At 40.8% G+C, this 24,877-nt stretch overlaps 1 protein-coding gene across 1 annotated transcript in view; it reads right to left on the reverse strand.

The window, feature by feature from the left end:
- Positions 1-24,877, reverse strand: part of aspscr1 (ASPSCR1 tether for SLC2A4, UBX domain containing) — a 192,347-nt gene that overhangs the window by 141,845 nt on the left and 25,625 nt on the right. Inside the window, exon 5 of the mRNA XM_068003962.1 lies at positions 6,147-6,204. Within this exon, the coding sequence (XP_067860063.1) occupies positions 6,147-6,204 (58 nt within the window). The remainder of the gene's footprint in view (positions 1-6,146; positions 6,205-24,877) is intronic.

Genomic DNA, 24,877 nt, shown 5'->3' on the forward strand with positions numbered 1-24,877 from the left:
GCTTAAAGGGTTAAATTATGAGGACACGTTGGAAAAACTTGGCTTGTATTTATTTGTGACGTGGAGATGTTGGTGATGGACTGGGGTGAGCACCAACGACACCTTTGATTGCTGTGATCGTCTCCCAGCCAAGATGTGATAGGGGGCAGTTGGAAAGATTATCTGTAATCACCAGGCATTGTTCTCTGACTATATATGCTATGCGTTTTTAGAACCCTTCACTCACCTGACGAAGGAGGTAAGCTCCGAAAGCTTGTGATTGAAAATAAAACTGTTGGACTATAACCTGGTGTTGTGCAAGTCCTTACATTTGTATTTATTTGAGTTTAGAAGGTTGAGAGGTGATTTAATCGAGGCGTTTGAAATGATGAAGGGATTTGATAGGATAGATACAGAGAAACTATTTCCTCTGGTGGGAGGGGGGTGGGGGGGAATCCAAAAGATGGTATAATCTTAAAATTAGAACTAGGCCGTTTAGGAATGAAATCAAGAAGCACTTTTTCACACAAAGGGTAGTGGAAATCTGGAACTTGCTCCTTGAAAAGGCTGCGGATGCTGGGTCGATAGATTTTTGTTGGCCAAGTCTATCAAGGAATATGGAACAACGGCGGGTATATGGAGTTGAGGTACAGATCAAATCGAAGGACTGAATGGCCTATTCCTGGTCCAATGATCTTATGTGGAAGAAAATGAAATCGAAATGTATTCGTAGTATGTGTGCGCATTTCTGAGCAGCCACACACACCCCTTGATCATCTTAACAGCACAAAGAGCTGCGATAAATTGTGCCGACCCGCATCACACAGCTACTGAAATGTCACTGGTACTGTATCACTACAGCCAGGAAAATTAAGGGTATAAGATGCCAAGTGAAGCTCACTACACTGCCCCAATTTTACATCATATTCCAACCTCAGAAAATATCCTTTATTTCATCAGTGAGATATTTTTCTTCCTTTTACAAGGCACCTTTTTAACATCTTCAAGTCAGTTTAATGCCAAGTTATGGGAAGTTCTAAGGCCTGGACTCCAACTAGGAATTGGATTAAGATTATGTACTTAATTGCAATTTGGATTCCTTACAGTCAGCTGGAGAATCAATCTGACTTGGCATCAAATATTCATCTCAAAAGGTGAAAGAACATTGTTCTAACCCACTATATACCTTAGACCTAAAATTTATAAACATCAATCCTGAAAACTTTGAAATTCAACTTTATCAAATTTTTTAAAAACTACCAAAAACTGTTACAAGGTGATGTTACACTGAGTTAATGACCTAGAAATACAGCAGATTTCATAGCTGTAAAGTGAATAAATCTGAACTGGAGTATACAATTCTTTGTCTTCTATTTTAGCAGAGGTGTTAACCTGGTTATATTGTGAACTGGTTAAGACTAAAATAGTAAATAAAGAATTTCAATGAATTAATTAAATTTTCAAACACTATTATTGTACAGAATAGCATGCTTCAAAGGATGCACTTTTGTGAAGCACACTGCTACTTCCTCGTATGCCTTTGCATATCATTTACACCAAAGTGTCAATTTGGTTACAAAATGGTACTGCATTAAGGATTTAATATATCAGAAAATTCCTTTAGGTTATGTATAACCAAAGATCTATTACAAGCCAGGAACCACTTTTGGAAACATTTTATGCGTAGAATGCAGCTCTGTCATGCCACACATCAACAACAACTACTTGCACCTTTAACATAGTAAAATGTCCCAAGGCACTTCACAGGAGCGTTATCTGACAAAATATGACACCGAGCTACATGAGGAGATATTACGACAGGTGACCAAAAAGGTAGGTGTTCGGGACCGTCTTAAAGGAGGAGGGAGAGATAGAGAGGCAGAGAGGTTTAGGGAGGGAATTCCAGAGCTTAGGGCCTAGGCAGCTGGAGGCACGGCCGCCAATGGTGGGGTGAACGAAATTGTTGATGCACAAGAGGCCAGAATTGGAGGAACGCAGAGGTCTCGGAGGTGGTTGCAGAGATATGGCCTGGGGGGGGGGGCGGGGGTGCAGTGAAGAGAGAAAAAGAGGTGAGGTCATGGAGAGACTTGAACATAAGGATGAGAATTTTAAATTTGACACATTGCTGGACCGGGAGCCAATGTAGATCAGCAAGCACATGGGTGATGGTGAATGGAACTTGGTGCGAGTTAGGATACGGGCAGCAGAGTTTTGAACGAGCTCAAGTTGAGAGGGTGGAAGATGGGAAGTTGGCCAGGAGAGCACTGGAATAGTCTAGGCTGGAGGTAACAAAAACATGGATGAGGGCTTCAGCAGCAGATGGACTGAGGCAGGGGTGGAGACAGGCAATATTACAGGAGGTGGAGGTCGGCGGTCTTGGTGATGGAAACGCCAAGGTTGCAAACAGTATGGTTCAGCCTCAGGCAGTGGCCAGGGAGGGGGATGGAATCAGTCCCATCATGCTTGAATGGGAAAGGAATTTTATTTCTCCTTCCACAGTATAAAACCAAACATGTACAACATTTAACATTAATATTTAAAGAATAGCTATGCATCATTTGATGAAGCAACACAGTCATTTCTCAGAGGTCTTAAAAGGAATCCATCTATCAAGCCTGCAAACCAAAGCTTAGCAATGTGGTGTGAAACATTCCTTTCTTGTAAATCATTCCCTTATTATGGCCAGTTATACCTTCTAAGCACACATTTTATGTTTGGAATTTACTGTTTTGTTGTCCATTAGTTCTATTATCTATAACTAACTTGTCAACAAGTTAGATGATCTCTGCTGCACTGTTCAAACTGGCAGACAGCTGCAACTTTCGGGGTTGGAAACATTCAGGGATGTCAAGCAAGATACATCTTACAAACAGTTGTTACAGGTAACAGCCATACATGTCGGTTGAAGACTCAGGGAACTTGTCTGTATGTTAGAACAAATTGCACAATCTTGTCATTCAAAGTAATATCATATTATACAAATGTAGAATAATGTCAAAGCATTTAATTTGTTTGTAGCTTTAACAGGACTTGATTGTTTGTTCTTCCACATCTAAATTACTTTAGCATTTCTCATACTGTGTTTGCTGACGGAATAACTAAAGTGGACTTTTCCAGTGCAAAAGGAAAACACTTCTCAAATAGTTCAAAGCATCAATTGGTAGAAAGTACTTTTAAAAGATGTGACATGAGCAGCAAAGATTTTAGAATTAAACCAATGCTAGAAAAATGTTTTACTTGGCGAAAGGATGTTTTCTGAACTTGTCTATATTAGCTTCTGGCTTGCCAAAAATTGTTCCTTGAACTTTTTAATCAGAACTTTAAAAAAGGGGTGAAAAATATTAGCAGTGTAGATGAGTAGGAAGCAGTTGGGTAGAGAAGAGCTGCAGGAAACAGTAGAAAAAGCAAAGAAAGGTAACCTACCTTGATAGGATCTTCATTCATCAGGCTTAAGCACCCTCTACATTGCTAGAAGAGGTTTAGGCTCACTCAATGATAACAGGAGAAAAGAAAGTCACAAAAATCCTAACCCAAAGAAAATCCCTTCAATATTTTTTGATGTCAGGACTTTGGTCACCAGATTCTTGCCTTCCCATGCAGCATAAATGATGTGCTCTGGGGGCAGAGCTGAAAGTTTCTTTGACATAAAACTTTAGGAACTATGAAGGCAGGTTGACAAGAAGCAGCTTGTGTAGGTGGAAATAGCCAGAAACCTAGAGTACGGTTTCACTATTTGGAGAAGCAGGATTCAGATTCTGTGGCCCCAGAACTGCACTCGATACAGTACTGCTGAATCAGAAATGGGAGATGAGTACAGTTGCTCAAAAGGCACACAATGGTCTACCCTGGCCTAAACCAGTGAGGTGTTTGGCCTCAATCTTTCTTGATTACAACTCAATGGGATGAAGGAAGAAAAGAACCTGCAGCAGTCAAACCTGGCCAACATTCATCCCTCACGCAACATTACCAACAATGATTTAGTCTTTTATCTCATTTGCAGTCTGTAGGACATTTCTGTGTTCAAACTGATTGTTGCATTTGGCTGTAAAACAAAAATGACTTTACTTCAAAAAAAATTAATTCGTCGGCTCAAATACTTTAGGATATCCTGGGGACAAGAAAGGCACTATATAAACGCAAGTCTTTCTTTTTTTCTTAGAACCATTGCAAGACATGAAACAACAGCTCCACTACTAGGGCAGTATCCTCCATGGCAGCCACTTCAGAGATAAAAGCATTCAATGTCCTAAGCTGGGGCTCTTCCTTCTTGAAATCTTTATCCCACCCTATGCCTTCTGGGACCAATTTTCTTGCTCTACCAGCAAGGCTGGTTTATTTAACTCCTTGATAACTGAAATGAGCAGAGAAATGTAGCTGAATTGTTTCAAAATCAACTGATTGATGCACGTTGACATCTTGAGGGTGAAGTGCTGGTGTGAAAAGCAACCTGTAGATGAAGCTGAATATTCTCCAGCAACTGGAGGGAATAGAAAAAAGGGGATATCTTCAATACAATCAAATTTTCAAATCATACATGGGTAAAGAAAACTATTCCCTCTTCAAAGCCACTCAGAAGCTAATTTAAGAGCAATCACTTGGACTTCTGGGACCCGGGATCAGGCCGTACTGGCTGTTGCCATCTTGTCCCATACTTTTCTACGGTCCAATGTGCTTGATTTTGAGAACTGCCCAACTGCAGCTTCACCAGGGACTGCTGTACCATGGGTGTAGCATTGGCCACACCCTGACTACTCCTGTGGCAAGGATATTCTTGAACAATAGCCTCAAGATGCTGGAGTCAATCCTAGCTGCTGTGGGCTGAATACCAGCGACAGATACTTATTAATACCATGTCAATTTCAATGAAAGCCAGACCTTGAGGGCACCAATGTAAATCTGAAATGGTGCACCCGAGTTGCATTTTACACAGTTCTTGAAGCCCCATCAGCCACCAGACAAAAACTGTTAAAAACATTAGCAGAGCATAAGTAGCACAAGAGACACATCTACTCCAACAGGGGTGGAAAAAACAAACCGCAGAAACAAGATTTACATGAATGACAACTCAATGTCATGGATGTGAAAACGTCTTGAAGTTATATTCCCCTTCATGGTTTGTTATTTCCTCCTTGTGAACAGAGTTAACCTGGGCTTACCTCTGCAGTGTAGGGTACCAAGAATGAACAAGCATGAATGAATGTTTTGTGATAAATACAATTTGAGGCTGGCAAGATCCACTATAAAATTACCTTACACATGCCTAATTGATGAGCAACATCCCCACACTCGAGGCTCACTCCAGATGCATATTGTCACTGAGAAAACTTACTGGTATGACTTATTGTGCGGCACCCGACTTGATCCCTCTGCACCTGCCGGATCTAAACTTGGTATAGATCAAATCAAACTGTTGTAAAAATATTTGATGTTTGTTTTATAACACTGATTTTATTCCAAAATCTTTTGCAGCAAATGTCACATTTGTGAAAGTACTTTCCGCTACCATGTGCTTAGAACCACTTGAGAGGTATAGCAGCATTCTTTTACACCACTGGAAAAGACCAGATTACAGTTATTTGAACCGCACTTTCAATACATTTTCTTATGTCTGCAAAATGCAATTACATATTTATTATGCTAGGACAGCCTCAGAAAATCCAAGAAGGTGGATCAGGCATGCTTAGCTTCTCTACTCCAACTCCACACTTTTGACAAATGTACCAAGATTAGAATGTTTTATGCGGAACTCCAGTGCTACTTCACAGGTAAGCTTGCATGGATGCCCCCAGCTAATTCTAACTTTCAAACGCCTTGGCTGCTGTTTTTGTGTAGCCACCGGTGTGGATGAATTCACTCCACAAAGTAAATGCTGCAGGCCTTATGGTACCCAAAATATTTCAGAACATATATTCAATAAATTCTTGTGTTGAATTCAACAATCGTATTTATAGCTCTTTACAACAGGAAAATTGCAATTGCAGTTGCAGACAGTGAATAGAATATAAATTGTTATCTGTAACAATTGGACCAGTTGTAAAGGGAAGGACTAGATGGACAAAACAATATCTGTCACTTCATACTTTATGACGATGGTAATTTTATAGGCACGGTATGTCTATTCATAAAAATCTTTGAAGTAAACAGAGCGGGAATTGTTTTTAACCTACCTCATCTCGCATATAAACACAGACTGGAATAGCTTCCAACAGCTGTTGTTCAGAAACCCTAGCAAAACAGGAAAAAACTGTCAACATTTGATCTTGTACAGAGCAAAAATATTTATCACCTAGGTAGCAGGGAACACTCATGATCAAAATGTTAAGTAAGGGCAATAAAAATATCATGAACCGTTAAGTCTTTGACTGCTTTTTTCAGAGGTCAATACCATACAGTTTTTAATTTGATCCACGAAGGAATACCTTGGGTAACCCAGTTGCAACTGCTAACGTGTAACTATAAACAGCTGTCAACATCTCCACACTCAAGGCACACTCCAGATGCTTATCCATCTGCCACAACCCAAAAGGTGTTGACAGTAAGCACAGCATATATGGAGGCTGCAGCACTCCATGGTGAGACTCACAATGCTGACATGAAAGTGAATCTAACCTCACCTGGCTTTGAGTAAGGTGCTCCTTTTGATCGTTTTAGTACCATCTGTGGCCGGAGAATCTGGTTCAAAATTGCTGACGACACAGCTTTTAATTAAGTGCTGTGTGAATTGAACAAGCTTTTAAAGACTGGGCAATTCAGTGACATTCACCGTCACTTTCATCTACTTCTATGTCAATCCTAAGCAGATCCATGGGGGCTGTAAATGTCTACCATGGTGGCAATCAAGTTCATCTTCGTGGTGAATTGCATACCAAACTATTTATTAAAAAAAACTGGAGACAGGTACTGTGTGGACGTTTCCCAAAGCTCACCTGACATATACCCTCTCCAATACCTAAACCATCTCTTAGAAGGATAAAGCTCACTAGCACAGGAACATGATCCAAATTGCCTCAACCCTTAAACATGCACTGCTCCCATTATATGTCATGCTAACAAAACTGATGTAGTAATACACTTTCTGGCAAGAAATATTGAAACAAAATGCATTTTCAAAATTTGATTAAAAACTATCCAATGTTAATGCCTTTCGTCCCCCCTGGGCAAAGGGGGTGCAGGACAGGATCCCCCCTGGGCAAAGGGGGTGCAGGACAGGATCCCCCCTGGGCAAAGGGGGTGCAGGACAGGATCCCCCCTGGGCAAAGGGGGTGCAGGACAGGATCCCCCCTGTAATTTTAATCTTACACAGCTAAAACATTCCGAAAGTACCAAAAATGTCCTTAGATAGGTAGGTTATTAAAAAAAAATGTTTTTTTTGGATAACGCAATCCAAGAAAGTATCCTATCCCATTATTTTACAAAGGAAAAACAACCTTTACCACCCCCGCCAACCCCAAAAGTAAACAGATTTTTTTGTTGATTTAATATAATTACACTGGTTTATAACGATCTGAGGAAAAAATCTCCGGCAGTGAAATCTCAGCTGGAATATTGCAGTCAGTTACTGCACGGTCAATACACGGTGTGTCGTCAAACTCAAAAAGGGCTCATCTAGCAATCCACGTACAGTGAGGTGTAGTGAGAGGCACTGATTTTGCAAATGCATGGGATCTTGAAAAGTACCAAGACCCAGGTGAAGGATCTACACTCAAGGATCAGGGCCAAAAGCAAGTCCAAGGCTCAGAGAGAGTGGAGGCCTTTACTGCAGAAAGTTGTTGGGAGGCATTTGTAACATGGAATGTGTAAGTCCATGGATAAGTTTAGAGAGTGGCTTTCAGAATTGTTCAATTTTGTGTGTTGGTTATAAATTTCATTTTTAGCGATACATAGATAAAACTAGAGGAACTAACTAGACCAAATGTTATTTTTAAAAAGGGATTTAATGAATTGCTTTTGTGGTCACTAGTTGCTCATTAACTAAAAAGCTATTAAAGGACATCAAAAATTATTTAGTTTAATTAATGTGCTTTTTCCCGACAGTGGGTTTTGATTGGGTTTAGCGAATCAGCATGTTTCATTTAATACAAAGGGGTCAGTGATTAGTTGGTTTTTAAGTAAATGGGTCATTTAAGCCAATCAGAATGCTTTGCACTCCACAGACAAGAGAATTATCTGCTTTAAAAACTGTGGTGAATAAATTACACTGATAGAGAAAATGTTCCTATGTAGTACATCGAGGTACACTTAAAGTATTTTTCAAATGCTGATTTTTAAAGTTTCTGTTTCCAACTTGAGAATTTTTGATGTGTAATTCTGACTAGCTGTTAAAAAGATTACGTGAGATTCAGTGAGACCACATTGAAAAGCCTCTGATGTAACACAGACCCTGACATAAACATATGGCTCCCTCATTAAGAACCTATACAATCCATCACTTCCAAAAACACATATTTATGGATCCTTAAAACATAACAGGAATACATTTTACAGTGAACCTACTCCTAATGGTACATCAAAACAAACTAAAAAATGTTTTATCAAGGAAACAGAAACAGAAATTCTTTTGTCGAGCCGCCTATCTTGGCTTCATACCACCCAAGATTGCTGCTTAAATGCATTTGTCCTATTGCAACCTGACCCCATTTCCTTTGGCAATGCAAGGGTCAAATCCCAACGTGTTGACTTGCCAGCATGCTGCACCCAATGCCAGACACTTTCAGATCAGCATGGGACTCGATGCAATTTATGGTGTCCCTTTTTATAAAAAGAAATATAATAGGCATTAAAATGTAAAAAGAAATCCATTTAAAACTTCAAACGAGGGCCAGCAAAATAAAATTCAATTATATAAACAGTACCACACCTTCAAGTGGACAGCCCTGTACATCTGTGAACACATTGTTTCTGAAGAGTTTCATCACTTCAATAAGATGAAACTTTCTGCATATGGTGAAAAGTGACCACTAAACCTTTGAGCAAGCCACAAAAATTGGTATCACACAGTGCTACAGGAACTTTAATAACCAACACGCACACAAGATCAAAAAACCTGAAACATGACACATTCTGCAAGACCACATTATAATGTGTCAAAAATAAATTATATAAATAGTACCATTTCTTAGAGTCAATTTGGAAAACATTAATTTCACCTGTATAAATATTGGACTCCTCACAAGTTTCTGCATAACAGGAAAACTGTGGGCAAGGGATAGAATTTTACAAATACCTCGCTAGCTTTTATTAACCAATTTTGAATACATTTGCTATATAACAAAAAAAAACACAAAATGTACACATTTATAATGTGAACAAGAAACTATTTTGAAATAAGATAATGTTCCCGTTGTCATTTACAAATCTACATTTTAGCTGATTACTCAAGACTAATGATATTTTACAAGCAGATTTTTTCATTGAACAGTCGCAAAACCGATTTAAATTCAGTGATTTTTCCCCCCCCAACTTCTAGTTATGGAAGGGGGCAACACAGTAGCACAATGCATTAGGACTCCAGAAAATCATGTCACACAATGACAGAATTCTGGTTGGCACTCTCGGTTCTCAGTGTTGTGAGCTCCCAAGTCTTCGGAAAGGTGCAGATTAGAGGCCAAGAGCTTGCTCACAAGGAAAGAAAGAAAACTATACGGCAAATTATCTCTGGCTGCTCCAGCACACCTCCAGGCAGGCACCTACAGAGCAACATCAGCAGACAACTGCCTGCAGGTAACCTGCCCATCACATTAGCTGAGAAAGGTGCATGAATCATGATTCAAGCAAACCAAAAAGGCGAACAGGAGAGAAGTATTTCCACATTTTTCTTCCATTTATAAAATTTATTTTACAATATGGAAATTTCTTCAAAAAATTGTGTATCAAGTTCTCTTCCCTTAGGAAAAAAAAGAGTGCAAATCAAATCCAACAGAGGGGCTTGGAAGCTTCATTTATTGAGTGCTTTTAATTCATTATTCGCCTGAAAATCAAAGAGCAGCAAACTACAAAGCCATTGCACTTGCCAGAAGACAAGACAATGGAAATCTAGCTGCATTTTACACCCAAAACAGAAAAAGATTACTTACCTTGTTGGTCATCTTCATTCTCAAAAGTATAACCTACTTTGATAAAAATCTATGGAAACCATGCAATCAACATACATCAAAATTTCATGATACTGCAGACAGTCAGTGGCACGAGGTCTCCTACTCCCACCTTGCATAACCTCCAGCTAACAATTATCCCTCAAGCAACATCACCAAAAGAACAGATTATCTGGCCATTCAACTCATTGTTGTTCGTGGGACCTTTTGTGCAAATTGGCCACCACATTTCTCTACATTACAATAGTGAGTACACTTTAGAAGTACTTAATTGACTGTGAAACGATTTGGGATGTCCCAAGGTCGTGAAAGGGGCAAGATAAATGCAAGTTCTTATTTTCTTCAAAAATATTGCTCGTCTAACCCTCCGAGATCTCTGCGCTCCTCCAATTCTGGCCACTTGCACATTCCCAATTTTCATTACTCCAACATTGGCGGCCGTGCCTTCAGCTGCCTCGGCTCTAAGCTCCGGAATTCCCACCCTAAACCTCTCCGCCTCTTTCTCTCCTCGTTAAGATGCTCCTTAAAACCTACCTAAAGCTTTTGGTTACCTGCCCTAATATCTCATGGCTTGGTGTCAAATTTTGTTTGATAACACTCCTGTGAAGCTCCTTGGGACATTTTACCACAGTAAAGGCACTGTATAAATGCAAGTTGTTGTTGTCTTAATTTGTTGACATATGTAACTAATATGTTAGACAACACTTAGTAGTCAGGAAAATTTTCTAGCGATATTGCAGGATCAGTGTATCCATTTATCCCTACGGAGATCTATTTTCCTTTTAAAAAAGCAAAGCATAAGAAATTAATGATGAAAAACTGGACTTTTCTTTGAAATTTTCAACACATTTAAGAGGCATCACATTTTCCCCCTCTGCTGGCTTGACTTGACCCAGTTCTGCAAAGATAAAAATTTTCTCCATGCAATGGCCGTCAAAGGGGTCCACATAAAGACATAAAAGGGTAGGAGTAAGGATGAATATAGCCATCTAGCTCATTGTCATTTACTATGCGCTCACAACCCACACAAAACATTTCCATTTATCTCCTACCTGAGCATTAAACCCATATCAGGAATTTAATTTCTTTAATTCTTCCACTGAACCCACTTTCATTGTTCAAGGTGGCAATCTATTTGATAATTTAACAAGTATGAAACAGTCATTACTGCAGAATTTGAAATGTCTTCAAATAAGTCCTGTACTTTCATCTTCAGCACAAGATTTGGAGGCTTTTGAAAGTGAAGTAAATTTCTGTTTATAAAGCTGTTTGCTGTATCAACTGGAGAAAAAAGGAATGTCTGGCAGACCTGGTCCTTCTGAATAATTGAACTGCCAATTGTACAGGCAGAGTTAAAAGCTATCCTCAGTGAGATGGTCATTATTTTAAAATTGTAATCTTAGTGAGACTCAAACAAGGGTATGTTAAATTTATTAGTTCAAAATACTGTAAAGAAAATTAAATAATCCTGTTCCCAGGATCTTCATGGGGAAAAGAAAATGAAGACATTATATTTCCCTACTGGACATCTGCTTAATTAGAGGCACACTAACTAAAGATTCTTCCCATACAATACTAATGCTTTAATTAGGGGTGTATCACTGCCCGAGCTTCAAAGTTTAATTTCTTCCACCTGGCTCTGATACTAAAATAATCCAGCTTTGAAGCCTGTCCCAGTCCATTTCCCTGTTTCCTAGCAATAATCCTGCATCTACTGACCACAATTTTATTTCCTCCAGTCTTAATTTAATTTCCTCTGCCAAATTTTGCTTTTTATACCCCTAATTTAGTAGATAACTAGTTAAGTACTAACTTGGTATTCATAAATCACTGGTATTGGTAAAATTAGACATCATTCTTTTGAAATAGCTGAAATCTCGACCAGCTCCAGTTTATATTCGAACAATTCAGCAAAAATGTAGGGCTATGATTCATTAAAACAGCAGCTACAGTCTCAACTGAGGCTGTGTATAAAGAAGATCGTTTGCAACATTGCCTGTGCGCTTTGTCCACACATCTACATGCTGTGCATCACACTATTTGTAGACACCTTATAATTTAATTCTGTAAATACATAATGGAAATCTGGTGAACTTTGGGAAACTCTGCAGACAATTTTTGATGACCACTTCTCCACAGCTCAATCTTTGCTCATCAATAAAGCAGACATCATGTGCCATCAATAATAAAAAGTGCCTGGCAACACTGAAATACTACAAGCAAGCAATAGATTTGTTTTTAGGGACCATTGAGCCTGTAACGTCGCTATGATGTTGCAGCTTTTTTGGTTCACACACTTCTAACTGCCATTTTATGAACTGCTGCAGACATTTTGGATGCTGCAGCACATTCATCTCAATAATGGAGACCATTCTGACGAAGACACTGACAGCAATGTAATAGAAATATTTATCTTGCAGGATCTCAAACAAATGAAACTATTAATTTACTGGCCAGTAATCAGCAGGTGCCTTATTTCAGTTTACGTATTCTATAGTAATTCCAAGAAAGTCTGACATTGAAAGCCAGGTTTTTTTTAAATTTACATTTAAAAGCGAAGAGAGTGAGGTGATGCAGTGGATTAGAATGCGATTTTCAACATTTAGTGTTTCACAAATGCAGCGCAGGGTGAAAGTCTACTCATTTTTCTGGCAATAAAGGTCCCAAGTGAAATAAAACTGAGATCTACAGTACACTGGAGTCCACAAATCATGGTTAATTGACAGAATGACTGAGAGGTGCCAAAAGGCGTGGCGTGTTTAACAAAAGGAAATGAAGTTTGAGACTGGCAAGTTTCAATGGAATTGGATGAAAACTTGAAAAATATGCAGAAATTCCATATCTGGATTTCCACTCACCTTGATCGTATTGTTCCATGAAACTCCCTACTTTCTGTATTTTATCATTACCGTTTAGTACAAAGATCAAAGTCGATAATGGCAAAATAATCATTCTCTCTCAAAATGCATCAGCTACTCAATATGAGCTTTTTAATGCTTTTATCACAGGTGGAGGAAGTAATAATCACTTTGGAAGCTCACACAAGTTCTTTTTGAATGCATTTATGATGCAGATAGACAACAACCAGAGCAACTCTTCATCCAGAGTCACAATCAGTTGCAGTCCGCCTGAGTTGATCATCCAAAAAAGTCCATGCAACAAGATGAAAATGGATTAAGAACTATTGCAATTTAGGAATTTTTTTTTTAAAGGTAATGGACAACAGTTTGACAGAACACAAAGACACAAGGGAACCTGATTGCATTTTTACACTTTTATGATTGAAGTTGGAGCATATTATGTACAATTAGGTCCATAAGTTCTACAGTATCGTACATCAGGTCCTGTGGAGTATTCCATATACACCATAGTTTCTTCTAGTTTAAAAACAAATTTTTTAAATCTTTCTTCTTCAGGAGGGACATTTGTCCCACAACAATGGAGGAATCGGTTGCTGAGGTATGATGGGGGAACAGATACAAGAACAGGATGTTGGGGGAGGACAGTTTACAGAGGTAAAAGAGCCATGCAGACACGGAAGAGAGTGGGACTCTGGCAATCAACGTCAGATAAGAGTCTTTGAGGTCAAAGGTAGATGTGAGAATCCAGTATAAAATATAGACCTATGAAACGTTGAGGAATTGCATCAGCAGTGATGCAAGTGCACAACATAATTCAAAAAGTACCCAATAAAAAGCCAAAGTACTAAAACAATTAAGTGTACACAGCACAAGATGTGATGCAAGGTGAAATTAAAAGGTTTTGCATGTAGATACAGTAAATGACTAAGGAAATAGGCTGTTTGTCTCAGACAAAGTATGCAAGTGTCCTTCCCTTCAATTTTTAAGGATTAAAATTTCTCCAATTAATATACTAATTATACACATCTGTGTCACTGCTCTATATTCCAATTATTAAACACATTTGAAAGTTCTCTTAAAAACCTACAAAATATGTGCTATTCTTTGCATATGGATAATCACGAGTGAAAAAGTATTCCAAAGTCAAATAAAAATATGGGTAACCGTGTGACAAACATTAATTATATCAAATTATGTAAGATCAATATTTTGCCTCTTGATAGAAAGATTTATCTGATTATAGCTACACAGATTTCCTATCACTTCTTTCTCTTCTCCTCCAGATTGCCTGTGTTATGTAGTTTTGGCCATAATCTGGAACTGAAGCACCTGCACATCTTTACTGCTACAGAAACAAATTTTAAGGATTGGTACATGTTACAAAAGATACTAAACAGCAGATTTCACTCAATTTTGAATAGTCTTGCTTTTTAAAACAGGTTGTTGCACCCAGTTTTCTCTGTCTCTCACCACTTTGTTGACGAGAATTCAAAGATTAATTCTGTCTAGACTAAGCTGCACTTGAATACTTTTAACTGCACTTTGAAGGAAAGACAAGAAGAAGCTCTTAGCTAGAAGGAAACAGTCACCATTTTGTCTGCTCTCACACTTGACAAATTGATTATAATTAAAAGCAGATACTCTTGTGAAGACTTAAACAGTATCAGGTATCTGAAGGAAATGGAGTAAACATCAATGTTGCAGAAAAAAAACTGCAAATGAAAGAATCATAAAATGACAGCAGATACTAATTATGTGCAATATACATTTTTCACAAAGGTGTTTGTAACCAAGAAACAAAGTACATTTGATACTTCTCTTGCATGTTACATTAGGAATGGATTAAAATCACATTTTTGGCTAAATAACAGTTTAAGCTTCAGTTCTACTATGTTGATTATGGTTATTAGACTGCACATTTCTCCATAAAGAGAAGGTGGATAAATAAAAAAAAATGAAAAACATCAAAAAGTGGAATGTCTTTGATGTTCTCCACAACATGGTGGGGATTAGCACTGGATATTCTTATCACATTTTGTCCTTTAACAGTCTCAAAATCCAATTGATTGATTACCATGGTAAAACTTGCAATAAGCATATTAAAGGGTTATGCTGTACTGAGGGGAAACAAAGTACGTTTTTCACATTTCTGCTCTTCTAATTTTTCATCTCCATCAAGGTTACCCCCAAAACTGAAAAGTTCACACCTTCAACAAAGGCAGCGATAATTTGATTAAAATGCACCGTCTCTGGAACAAAAATGAGAAACCAATCATCCAATAAAATTCTTCCTGCCCCATTCCCCAAGTAAAACCGTATCAGGTGCTCAGAAACACAAGAATTTTATAATGGGCATTATAGGGATTTTTCACATTACAATCAAACTGATCTTCAGTGCAATTGTCAATTACATCCTTTGCAGTAAATTGCATTTATATCACAGGGCACCACAACTCATCTTTTATATTGACTGGCACTTCCATATAAATGGTGGGCAACAAGGCAACTGAAAACAGAAGCATCCTATTGAGTTAAATGGATGCCATGGCTACCTACATCTTAATACGTTCAGCAAGACTTCAGATTTCTAAAGTTCCATATCTCTTTCCTAACTCACTTCACCCCTCCTGGAATCCCCGTCACTTTGTTTGCTCTCACAGCCTGAGCAACATCAGCTGCAATTACTGTACTCAGAAGTTCCTAACACCACTGCTGACACACTATGCCTTCTTCCTCATATTCTTCTTTTCTACTTTAGAATTCGACCCAGCAAATGACAATATTTCCGCCAAATTCACTTAGAATCTCAAACTGTTCCTTGCCGTTAACTTATCTGCTCACCTCTTCCATATCTGCTTCCTTCCCCAAGAACATTGTATTATCTAATTTCAGAGAACTTCCTTCAGCTGCTCTTGCATCTCACTTCTTCTACCTTTACCTTGCATTTCAGGAACTATACCCATTCTTCAACATTATCTATCATTCCTCAGCGTTCTCTATCATTTACAAGATCCTTGATTTGAGTCACTTCTCTTGCCTTTCTGCTGTTGGTCCAATGTTATTCACCCTGATGGCTACTCCATGACATAAATCCTGAATGAGTCTATTCTTGCTCCAAAACTATGACCTTCTTGATCTTCCTGTTGGTCTCTTCCTACTTGCCAATCTTACCTTATGCCAATTTTTTTCCCCTCTGCTCCTGAAAGATTTTACTCCTTGCTGGGATGCAGTTCCACGGACACCAGTGGCCATTTTTATTGTTTGAGTCTTGACATGGAGTGTCGATAGGCTACTTGGCTATAGGACGCAACGCAGCTGAGCCTCATCCTGTCCTTGTCAGTCAACTATAAATACGAATTTCCAACAGGGCCTGCTAAATAGCAATCGGGAGTGTCACGGTCAATGTTAACGATCCTATCACTGTCCTACCTGAGACAGCTAACTCAGCACAAACCAGAAAACAAATCCAAGACATTTACTCTGCATTACTCCTTGCACAAACTCACAGTCACTGGTGACCTCCTTGTGGGTCATTTTGACAGCTTGCAATTTCCTAGTCTTTACAGGTGTTGAAACCAAGCTGGTCTTTTTGCTTTTAGTAGCTTCCTGCTTGCTTAGTTCTATTCCACAGTTTAAGTTGCCATGTTTTACCAAGTACAGTATAAATTTCAGCAATCTTCACCAAAAGCAGCGAATCTTCTCTACACTTTCCTTCAGAATCTTACACACAGGAATACAGATAGCCTGCATTATGCGATAAATAGACACCAAGGAGTTGGGAGGACATCATAAATCGAGTGCAAATCAAGAACAATTTTAATGTATCAACTGGTATGGAACTTGCTGTTCACCCAAGATATCATTGAGATTTCTTCTGCATGCCAGTTCTTACAGGGTTCCCAACCTCTGGAGGAGTAAATCAGAGATCAGACTGGAGTTCACTTATCCATTCATCTTCCCAAAGCATTCGTATTGAATGCAAGTGAACATATTCGATGATGAAAGACAAAAAATGCACAGAGCATTTTACCAGCTTGATTCTACTGGTTATTATAAAAATTGTCTGCCTTTTCATTAGGGTTTCCATAAAAATATTTTATGAAGTGCAAGGATGGAAACTTAAATCCTTAAGACGTTGCAGTCCATTATCTTGATACAAAATAAAGGAATTTTGAGAGGATTTTTTTTTATTATTCGTTCATGGGATGTGGGTGTCGCTGGCAAGGCCAGCATTTCTTGCCCATCCCGAATTGCCCTTGAGAAGGTGGTGGTGAGCCACCTTCTTGAACTGCTGCAGTACCTGTGGTGACAGTTCTCCCACAGTGCTGTTGTTAGGTAGGGAGTTCCACAATTTTGACCCAGCAACGATGAAGGAACGGCAATATATTTCCAAGTCGGGATGGTGTGTGACTTGGAGGGGAACGTGCAGGTGGTGTTGTTCCCATGTGTCTGCTGCCCTTGTCCTTCTCGGTGGTACAGGTCGCAGGTTTGGGAGGTGCTGTCGAAGAAGCCTTGGCGAGTTGCTGCAGTGCATCCTGTGGATGGTACACACTGCAGCCATGGTGCGCCAGTGATGGAGGGAGTGAATGTTTAGGGTGCCAATCAAGCGGGCTGCTTTGTCCTGGATGGTGTCGAGCTTCTTGAGTGTTGTTGGAGCTGCACTCATCCAAGCAAGTGGAGAGTATTCCATCACACTCCTGACTTGTGCCTTGTAGATGGTGGAAAGGATTTGGGGAGTCAAGAGGTGAGTCACTTGCCACAGAATACCCAGCCTCTGAACTGCTCTTGTAGCCACAGTATTTATGTGGCTGGCCCAGTTAAGTTTCTGGTCAATGGTGACCCCCAGGATGTTGATGGTGGGGGATTTGGTGATGGTAATACCGTTGAATGTCAAGGGGAGGTGGTTAGACTCTCTCTCTTGTTGGAGATGGTCATTGCCTGGCACGAATGTTACTTGCCACTTATCAGCCCAAGCCTGGATGTTGTTCAAGTCTTGCTGCATACGGGCTCGGACTGCTTCATTATCTGAGGGGTTGCGAATGGAACTGAACACTGAGCAATCATCAGCAAACAATCCCATTTCAGACCTTTTGATGGAGGGAAGGTCATTGATGAAGCAGCTGAAGATGGTTCGGCCTAGGACACTGCCCTGAGGAACTCCTGCAGCAATGTCCTGGGGCTGAGATGATTGGCCTCCAACAACCACGACCATCTTCCTTTGTGCTAGGTACGACTCCAGCTACTGGAGAGTTTTCCCCAATTCCCATTGACTTCAATTTTATTAGGACTTCTTGGTGCCACACTCAGTCAAATGCTGCCTTGATGTCAAGGGCAATCACTCACCTCACCTCTGGAATTCAGCTCTTTTGTCCATGTTTGGACCAAGGTGTAATGAGGTCTGGAATCGAGTGGTCCTGGCGGAACCCCAACTGAGCATCAGTGAGTAAGTGCCGCTTGATAGCACTGTCGACGACACCTTCCATCACTTTGCTGATGATTGAGAGTAGACTGATCGGGCGGTAATTGGCCGGATTGGGTTTGTCCTGCTTTTTGTGGACAGGACACACCTGGGCAATTTTACTCATGGTCGGATAGATGCCAGTGTTGTAGCTGTACTGGAACAGTTTGGCTAGAGGCGCGGCGAGTTCTGGAGCACAAGTCTTCAGCACGACAGCCAGGATGTTGTCGAGGCCCATAGCCTTTGTCGATCCAGTGCACTCAGCTGTTTCTTGATATCACGTGGAGTGAATCGAAACTGGCTGAAGACTGGCTTCTGTGATGGTGGAGATATCGGGAGGAGACAGAGATGGATCATCCACTCGGCACTTCTGGCTGAAGGTGGTTGCAAACACTTTAGCCTTCTCTGTTGCACACACGTGCTGGACTCTGCCATCATTGAGGATGGGGATGTTTACAGAGCCTCCTCCTCCCGTTAGTTGTTTAATTGTCCACCACCATTCACGACTGGATGTGGCAGGACTGCAGAGCTTTGATCTGATCCTTTGATTGTGGAATCGCTTAGCTGTCTATAACATGTTGCTTCCGCTGTTTAGCATGCATGTAGTCCTGGGTTGTAGCTTCACCAGGTTGGCACCTCAGCTTTAGGTACACCTCATGCTGCTCCTGGCATACTCTTCTACACTCCTCATTGAACCAGGGTTGATCCCCTGTCTTGTTGGTAATGGTAGAGTGAGGGATATGCTGGGTCATGAGATTACAGACTGTGCTGGAATACAATTCTGCTGCTGCTGATGGCCTACAGCGCCTCATGGATGCCCAGTTTTGAGCTGCTAAATCTGTTCTGAATCTATCCCATTTAGCACGGTGGCAGTGCCACGCAACACGTTGGATGGTGTCCTCAGTGTGAAGACGGGACTTCGTCTCCACAAGAACTCTGCGGTGGTCACTCCTACCAATACTGTCATGGACAGATGTATCTGCGACAGGTAGATTGGTGAGGACGAGGTCAAGTAGGTTTTTCCCCTCGTGTTGGTTTGCTCACCACCTGCCGCAGGCCCAGTCTGGCAGCTATGTCCTTCAGAACTCGGCCAGCTCGGAAAGTAGTAGTGCTACCAAACCACTCTTGGTGATGGACATTGAAGTCCCCCACCCAGAGTACATTCTGTGCCCTTGCTACCCTCAGTGCTTCCTCCAAGTGATGCTCAACATGGAGGAGGACTGATTCATCAGCTGAGGGAGGGCGGTAGGTGGTAATCAGCAGTAGGTTTCTTGCCCACGTTTGACCTGATGCCATGAGATTTCATGGGGTCCAGAGTCAATGTTGAAGACTCCCAGGGCCACTCCCTCCTGACTGTATATCACTGTACCGTCACCTCTGGTGGGTCTGTCCTGCTGGTGGGACAGGACATACCCAGGGATGGTGACGGAAGAATCTGGGACATTGGCTGAAAAATATGATTGTGAGTATGGCTATGTCAGGCTGTTGCTGGACCAGTCTGTGGAACAGCTCTCCCAATTTTGGCACAAGTCCCCGGATGTTAGGGAGGAGGATTTTGCAGGGTCGACTGGGCTTAGTTTGCCTTTGTTGTGACCTGTGCCTAGCGGTCCGATCGGTTTTATTCTTATTATGACTTTTCGTAGCGAGATTGTACAACTGTGTGGCTTGCTAGGCCATTTCAGAGTGCAATTAAGAATTAACCACATTGCTGTGGATCTGGAGTCACACATAGGCCAGACCGGGTAAGGACAGCAGGTTTCCTTCCCTAAAGGACATTAGTGAACCAGATGGGTTTTTACGACAATCCGGTAGTTTCGTGGCCACCATTACTGATACTAGTGTTTTTTATTCCAGATTTTATTTAATTAATAGAATTTAAATTCCCCAGCTGCCGTGGCGGGATTTGAACTCATGACTCAGGATGTCTAAGCCCAGAAAGAATTAGACAGCTGGAGATGCCATATTACTGCATTCTTGAAACATTGTTCATAAAACACATTATTAAATAAAAAACTGGTGCAAACTGTAAAATTGTTGACATTCATCTTCCTTTACTCAATGCAAAAGTAGGCACACTACACCTACAGCAAATTAAACTTTCTTCCAAGGACGGAATTCAATAGATTTTTTAAAAATTGTTTTGACCTAGCCTCCTCCCGATATCCCCACCATCACGGAAGCCAGTCTTCGGCCAATTCGATTCACTCCACGTGATATCAAGAAACGGCTGAGTGCACTGGATACAACAAAGGCTATGGGCCCCGACAACATCCCAGCTGTAGTGCTGAAGACTTGTGCTCCAGAACTAGCTGCACCTCTAGCCAAGCTGTTCCAGTACAGCTACAACACTGGCATCCACCCGACAATGTGGAAAATTGCCCAGGTAGGTCCTGTCCACAAAAAGCAGGACAAATCCAATCCGGCCAATTACCGCCCCATCAGTCTACTCTCAATCATCAGCAAAGTGATGGAAGGTGTCGTCGACAGTGCTATCAAGCGGCACTTACTCACCAATAACCTGCTCACCGATGCTCAGTTTAGGTTCCGCCAGGACCACTCGGCTCCAAACCTCATTACAGCCTTGGTCCAAACATGGACAAAAGAGCTGAATTCCAGAGGTGAGGTGAGAGTGACTGCCCTTGACATCAAGGCAGCATTTGACCAAGTGCGGCACCAAGGAGCCCTAGTAAAATTGAAGTCAATGGGAATCAGGGGGAAAACTCTCCAGTGGCTGGAGTCATACCTAGCACAAAGGAAGATGGTAGTGGTTGTTGGAGGCCAATCATCTCAGCCCCAGGACATTGCTGCAGGAGTTCCTCAGGGCAGTGTCCGAGGCCCAACCATCTTCAGCTGCTTCATCAATGACCTTCCCTCCATCATAAGGTCAGAAATGGGGATGTTCGCTGATGACTGCACAGTGTTCAGTTCCATTCGCAACCCCTCAGATAATGAAGCAGTCCCAGCCCGCATGCAGCAAGACCTGGACAACATCCAGGCTTGGGCTGATAAGTGGCAAGTAACATTCGCGCCAGATAAGTGCCAGGCAATGACCATCTCCAACAAGAGAGAGTCTAACCACCTCCCCTTGACATTCAACGGCATTACCATCGCCAAATCCCCCACCATCAACATCCTGGGGGTCACCATTGACCAGAAACTTAACTGGACCAGCCACATAAATACTGTGGCTACAAGAGCAGGTCAGAGGCTGGGTATTCTGTGGCAAGTGACTCACCTCCTGACTCCCCAAAGCCTTTCCACCATCTACAAGGCACAAGTCAGGAGTGTGATGGAATACTCTCCACTTGCCTGGATGAGTGCAGCTCCAACAACACTCAAGAAGCTCGACACCATCCAAGATAAAGCAGCCCGCTTGATTGGCACCCCATCCACCACCCTAAACATTCACTCCCTTCACCACCGGCGCACTATGGCTGCAGTGTGCACCATCCACAGGATGCACTGCAGCAACTCGCCAAGGCTTCTTCGACAGCACCTCCCAAACCCGTGACCTCTACCACCTCGAAGGACAAGGGCAGCAGGCGCATGGGAACAACACCACCTGCACGTTCCCCTCCAAGTCACACACCATCCCGACTTGGAAATATATCGCCGTTCCTTCATTGTCGCTGGGTCAAAATCCTGGAACTCCCTTCCTAACAGCACTGTGGGAGAACCGTCACCACACGGGCTGCAGCGGTTCAAGAAGGCGGCTCACCACCACCTTCTCGAGGGCAATTAGGGATGGGCAATAAATGCCGGCCTTGCCAGCGACGCCCACATCCCGTGAACGAATAATAAAAAAAAACTATAATTCGAACCCATCAAAATCAGATGTCCTGAATACACATTAAACACGTTACTCTAGCCATCACAAGTAAGACAACGCATGAATGTTAACTCGGGTCACAAATGTCATATGCAATCATAACTAGCAAAGCCTGATTCTCAAATAGCTATCTCAGAACTATAATTAATTGACATTAAACTAGGAGGCATAGCCAAAGCACTCGCATCAAATTCAAATTATTCTTATTCCCAAAATAGGATTTTTAAGTAAATATTTTTTGCTCTGCACTATTCTTTAATTCTACTATGCAAAACACTTTCAAATTTGAACAAGTGAATTTTGGCAAGGAGAGATGGCAGTATTAAGGAAATGAAACACTTTTTCTTCATTCAGCATCAGTATCAAGTACTTTGGCATAGGTTATACAGAAAAAGCTTTCTACTCATAACTTCAATAATATTGTTTAACCTCAATCTGAGAGAAGGAGTCCCTTCAGGATCCAGGCAACATTTTCCTTAACCACAGTCATTTTAGTGGCACATTTGAACAAGGCGGCTAACAATATAATTCAGTTTATATGAAGGACAAATATTGAAAACCCTACATTCACGATTTGCAGCTTTTTTCAAACTTGAGTCACATTTGGACAGGACAGTTCTTTTAAAAAGAAAAATTCAAATACCAATTTGGACCAATTATATTCACACTCAGCATTTATGTTTCTTTAAACACATTGACAGATCAGAAACATAAGTTAAAATAACTTCCTCCACTTAAACTCACCAGCCCCATTTTATGGCAAGTTCCATTAAGTCAGACAGTTGCTAAGTGGGGTACCTCATAGAAACTCTTACAGGTTTTTTTTTTAAAAAGAGAAAAGAACTGGGGTATTACTGAGCAAGTTAGTCCTACTTCACAAGATGTTGTTGAATACAAAACAGCATTGGTGTTTGAAGCCACTGAGGGATCAGAAGTCTGCTACCTGTCCTTTCAGATGAAGGACGTGGCATGGATTTTTGCTGCAGTGCTTTCATCTTTCCTTAACCACACTAAGTCACCTTGAAGTTAATGATAAGGCTGTGGTTAAGTACCAAAATGTTTTGAAGACTTCCTTTTCTGAAGACTTCCTTTTCAACAATTTCAAATACATCTTATAGGTATGAAAATCTGTCTGCAACTCTTAATTTTAAATTTGTTTCATTTAATTAACTTTGTTCTAGTAAAAAAAAATACTCCTGGTTATTCTGCATTCTAAATCTTAGACACCTAAGACACCCTGGGCTTGGACATCCTCTTAAAATTCCTTTATTTTGAATCAAAATAATGAACTGCACAAAATATTAAGGATTTAAGTATCCATCCTTGCACTCCATAAAATATGAAAAGGCAGACAATTTTTAATAACCAGTAGAATCAAACTGGTAAAATGCTATGTGCATTTTTGTCTTTCATCACTGAATGTGTTCACTTGCATCCAATACGAATGCTTTGGGTAGATAGAAGGACAAGTGAACTCTGGTCTGATCCCTAATTTGCTCCTCCAGAGTTTGGGAACCCAGTAACAACTGGCATACAGAAGGAATCTCAAAATGATATCTTGGGTGAACAGCAAGTTCCATACCAATTCACATTTTGCAGTTGATATTAAAACTGTTCTTGATTTGCACTCAGTTTATGTCATCTCAACTTTTTCTTCTCACATGCCAAATTATTCAACCCTGGATTTTCAATGAATATATTTTCCATCTTATGAATTCTGAATCATATCATTTCAGCACCCCCCAAATAAATGTTCATCCTTGGAGCCTCTTTGATCCAAGTGCCAATGTCAGCCTCATTCACCTTCTTTGGCCATTTCCAATCCCTAAGGTACCTTTCGGTGGTTACAAAATCTAGAACTGGAATCGGCACTTTGATTGTGGTCTCACCAATGTTTCACAGATTATCATCTCTCTGGATTTATAATCTGGCCAGCAACTTTAACATTCTCTTTACCTCAACAATTTCTGTCTCACTGTCAATGACAGAACGTCTCTGAATTTATCCCTGTCCAACACAGGTGCTTCAATTTATTTTATTGGAACCCTGGACACGTACCTCTTATTCTTCCCTCCCTTTTTTGATGTAACTAAAGACCTCAAACCAACGGCACTATTCAAAGAGAAACAGGGGGTGCTGCACAGTCACAGTGCCATCTTTTGGATAAGACGATAAACCGAGGTCCCATCTGCCCTCTCAGGTGGACGTAAAAGATTCCATGGCATACAATGTGCACTTGTGGTGTGCTTGAACATCGAAAAGATTTTTAATAAGGTTTGGTACAATGGGCCACAATACACCAACTCCCAGCTTGACGTTCCCAGTGAGCTGATTCGATGGCTATCAATTATACTGGCTGAGTGCACAATTAGTGTTAGAGTGAGGGCAGCAATCTCAACCTGATTTCAGCCAATGGCAGGAGTTCCCTTGTTTCTCAGCCCATTTCTGTCAACTCCAACACCTGAACGAAAGTATGCTGATGACATCACCTTTTGAGTATCCTCCACAAGCTCCAAAATAGCATCATAAAAGTTTCAGCAATACCTGGAAGATCTGGAACCATGTCACGGTGAATTCTGTTTAACCCCAGAAAATTGCACTACGTGCTCTTCTCCAAAAGTAGTAAACACATGGAACAGGATGTGAGGACTAAGCTGCT

This window comes from Heptranchias perlo, chromosome 23, assembly GCF_035084215.1.
Source record: "Heptranchias perlo isolate sHepPer1 chromosome 23, sHepPer1.hap1, whole genome shotgun sequence".
NCBI classification, from domain to species: Eukaryota; Metazoa; Chordata; class Chondrichthyes; order Hexanchiformes; family Hexanchidae; genus Heptranchias; species Heptranchias perlo.